This window comes from Chrysemys picta, chromosome 12 (genome assembly GCF_011386835.1).
Source record: "Chrysemys picta bellii isolate R12L10 chromosome 12, ASM1138683v2, whole genome shotgun sequence".
Taxonomy (NCBI): domain Eukaryota; kingdom Metazoa; phylum Chordata; order Testudines; family Emydidae; genus Chrysemys; species Chrysemys picta.
In genome coordinates this window covers 2,429,530-2,431,931 of record NC_088802.1, presented here as the reverse complement: position 1 = coordinate 2,431,931, position 2,402 = coordinate 2,429,530, and the positions used below count along the sequence as shown (strand labels likewise).

Below are 2,402 nucleotides of genomic sequence, written 5' to 3'. Positions count from 1 at the left end.
GGATTCCCTGTAATCTGCTGGGAGCCTCCTATGATGCCAGGGTCTCTAATCACATCTGTGGGGAGAGGTGGGTGCAGGTGGGGAAAGATTCCAGGGCCTGATTGTCAGGCCCTTTTGTGCTGCTCCGTCAGAGCAAAGGGGCCTTAACATGCCTGGAAACAGACCCCAGAAAATAGCTCCAGTGCAAGGGAGCCCTCCCACCCCCTCCCCCCCGTCTGTGTGAAGTTGGCAGAGGGGCTCCACAGCAACTCTGCCCGCAGCCATTATTGTAGGAGTGGGTTGGGGGCCATGCTAGCTCTCAGGCCGTCCCTAGCGGGATGCGGGGGCCGGGGCGGAAACGACGGATTTGTCTCTTCTGGGACCGACTGCGCTGGCCAATCGCACCGGCCCGTGGGACCCCCCAAAGTGTGGGGCCTGGAGCAGTTGCCCAGATTCGCCCTCCCCAAGGGACGGCTCTGCTGGGGCCATAGACAGGAGGCATCGCACTCTGGCTGTTCTCTGCTTTGCAGCCCTGAGGCCCCTGTAACGAGGGGCCAGGGAGACTAAAGGAAGGACACAGGAGGCTTAAACCCACCTCCCTCTAACCCCCCTTGTCTTTCCCCCAAGCACAAGGATGGAATCACTGAGACTCTGGGTCTGGGGGCCTGGCTCAGCTGAGCTGATCCTTTCACTCTGTCCCTGAACTGGCTCTGTCGGGGTGTGAATCCCCCCTGCCCATGGCTGAGATCTCAGCGCTGCTCCCCAGGCACAGCTGGGGAAATCCTGGAGGCAGGAGGTTGCCTGGTTCACTCCCCAGCTGGGGCAGGTTCTGTCACTGACACGATCAGACCCTGCCCCAGGGCTGAGCTCTGCCCCTCACGCTCTGATTCTCTCTCTGCAGCGAACGTGACTCTGGATCTGAACACAGCCCATCCCGAACTCATTGTGTCTGAGGATCTGAAACGTGTGAGATATGGAGGCGTATGGCAGGCTCTGCCCAACAACCCTGAGAGATTTGACACTATGTGCTGTGTGCTGGGCTGTGAGGGATTCACCTCAGGAAGCCATTACTGGGAGATGGAGGTGAAGGTGGAGGGGAAGGGGTTCTGTTTTGTTGGGGTGACCAGAGAGTCTGTGAGCAGGAAGGGACAGATCTGCCCTAAACCTGAGCAGGGGATCTGGGCTGTGCAGGTCTGGGAGGATCAGTACCAGGCTCCCACGTCCCCTATGCAGGTCATTCCCTTGTCCCCAAGCCAGGCACCCCGCAGGATCCGGGTTTATCTGGACTATGAAGGGGGCCGGGTGCAGCTTTTCGATGCTGGTAGCGGGGACCTGATCGTCACTTTCCCACCGGCCTCTTTTGCCGGAGACAGAATCCGCCCATTCTTCCGGCTTAGCACTATTGTCAATCACTGGCAGGGTCGGGCTAGTGTGCGGCTCCTCTAGCCCCCACCTTCCTGATCTCTATGACCTGGAGGACTCAGCCAGTCTCCCCCCCGCAGAGACAGGGCTGAAAGGGGGTGATGCTCTACCCATAGCTCTATGGCTGTGGAGGTCTGTGTGAGGCTGTGATGAAGTGGGACTGTTCTTAATGTTTCCTCTGAATACTGTAGGGGTGCCTCAGTTTCCCCTATGCATTTCTTAAGTCACTAGGTGGTGGGATAAGGGGGTGAAATTGTTGCTGAGCAAAGGGCCAGTGTACATAAATGGCCAACACTATCTCCTTCTCCCCTGCAAGGGGATGCGAAAGGAATCAGGTGACCTCCTGGCCAGGAAAGGGACAAAGCCCAGAGGAGAGTGAGTCAGTTTGGGGCTGGCTGAGGATGTGGAGTGAGGTGCAGACATGGTTGTCTAGCTCACTGCCCCCAAAATGGACCCGGCTGAGGGGTCCTGTTTCCTGTACCTACAAGCTCTGTTTTAGACCGTGTTCCTGTCATCTAATAAACCTCTGTGTTACTGGCTGGCTGAGAGTCACGTCTGACTGTGAAGTGGGGGTGCAGGACCCTCTGGCTGCCCCAGGACCCCGCCTGGGCGGACTCACTGTGGGAAGCACCCGGAGGGGCAGAGGATGCTGAATGCTCCAAGGTCAGACCCAGGAAGGTGAAGCCGTGTGAGCTTCTTGCCCCGGAGACAGTCTGGTCAGAGAGAGGAGACTTCACCAGAGTCCTGACTGGCTTTGTAGGGAGCAGTTCCAGAGCATCGCTCAGGGACTCTATGACAGAGGTGCTCTAGGCTGGGTCTCTATGCTCCTAGGAGGCCAACTCTGTGTGGAGGGGGGTGAGTCCCACCAAGAAAGGAGGGAGCCCCCCTGTGGGAGGGACCCAGCTGAGGGCCAGGGAGAGACCCCTCAACTGGGGGGGGGGGGGGGGAGAGGAGAGGGGAGGGGAGGCCTGGCTGAAGGGGCTGGGGGGGAGGGGAGAGCA

General features: G+C 59.1%; 1 protein-coding gene across 1 annotated transcript; it reads left to right on the top strand.

The window, feature by feature from the left end:
• The first annotated feature begins 317 nt into the window (after positions 1 to 317).
• On the top strand, positions 318 to 1,655 carry LOC135974836 (butyrophilin subfamily 2 member A2-like). The gene is made up of 2 exons (XM_065563867.1): positions 318 to 405; positions 659 to 1,655. The coding sequence occupies exons 1-2, from the start codon at positions 318 to 320 to the stop codon at positions 1,423 to 1,425; spliced, it is 855 nt and encodes a 284-aa protein (XP_065419939.1). The 3' UTR covers positions 1,426 to 1,655.
• Positions 1,656 to 2,402: the final 747 nt, after the last annotated feature.

What these genes read in the sequence shown, in the direction of transcription:
- LOC135974836 (XM_065563867.1), top strand. Translation starts at nt 318, where the DNA reads ATGCGGGGGCCGGGGCGGAAACGACGGATTTGTCTCTTCTGGGACCGA. An exon ending in GGCCCGTGGGACCCCCCAAA is followed by an intron (nt 406 to 658) that starts GTGTGGGGCCTG and finishes GGCTCAGCTGAG; the next exon opens with CTGATCCTTTCACTCTGTCC.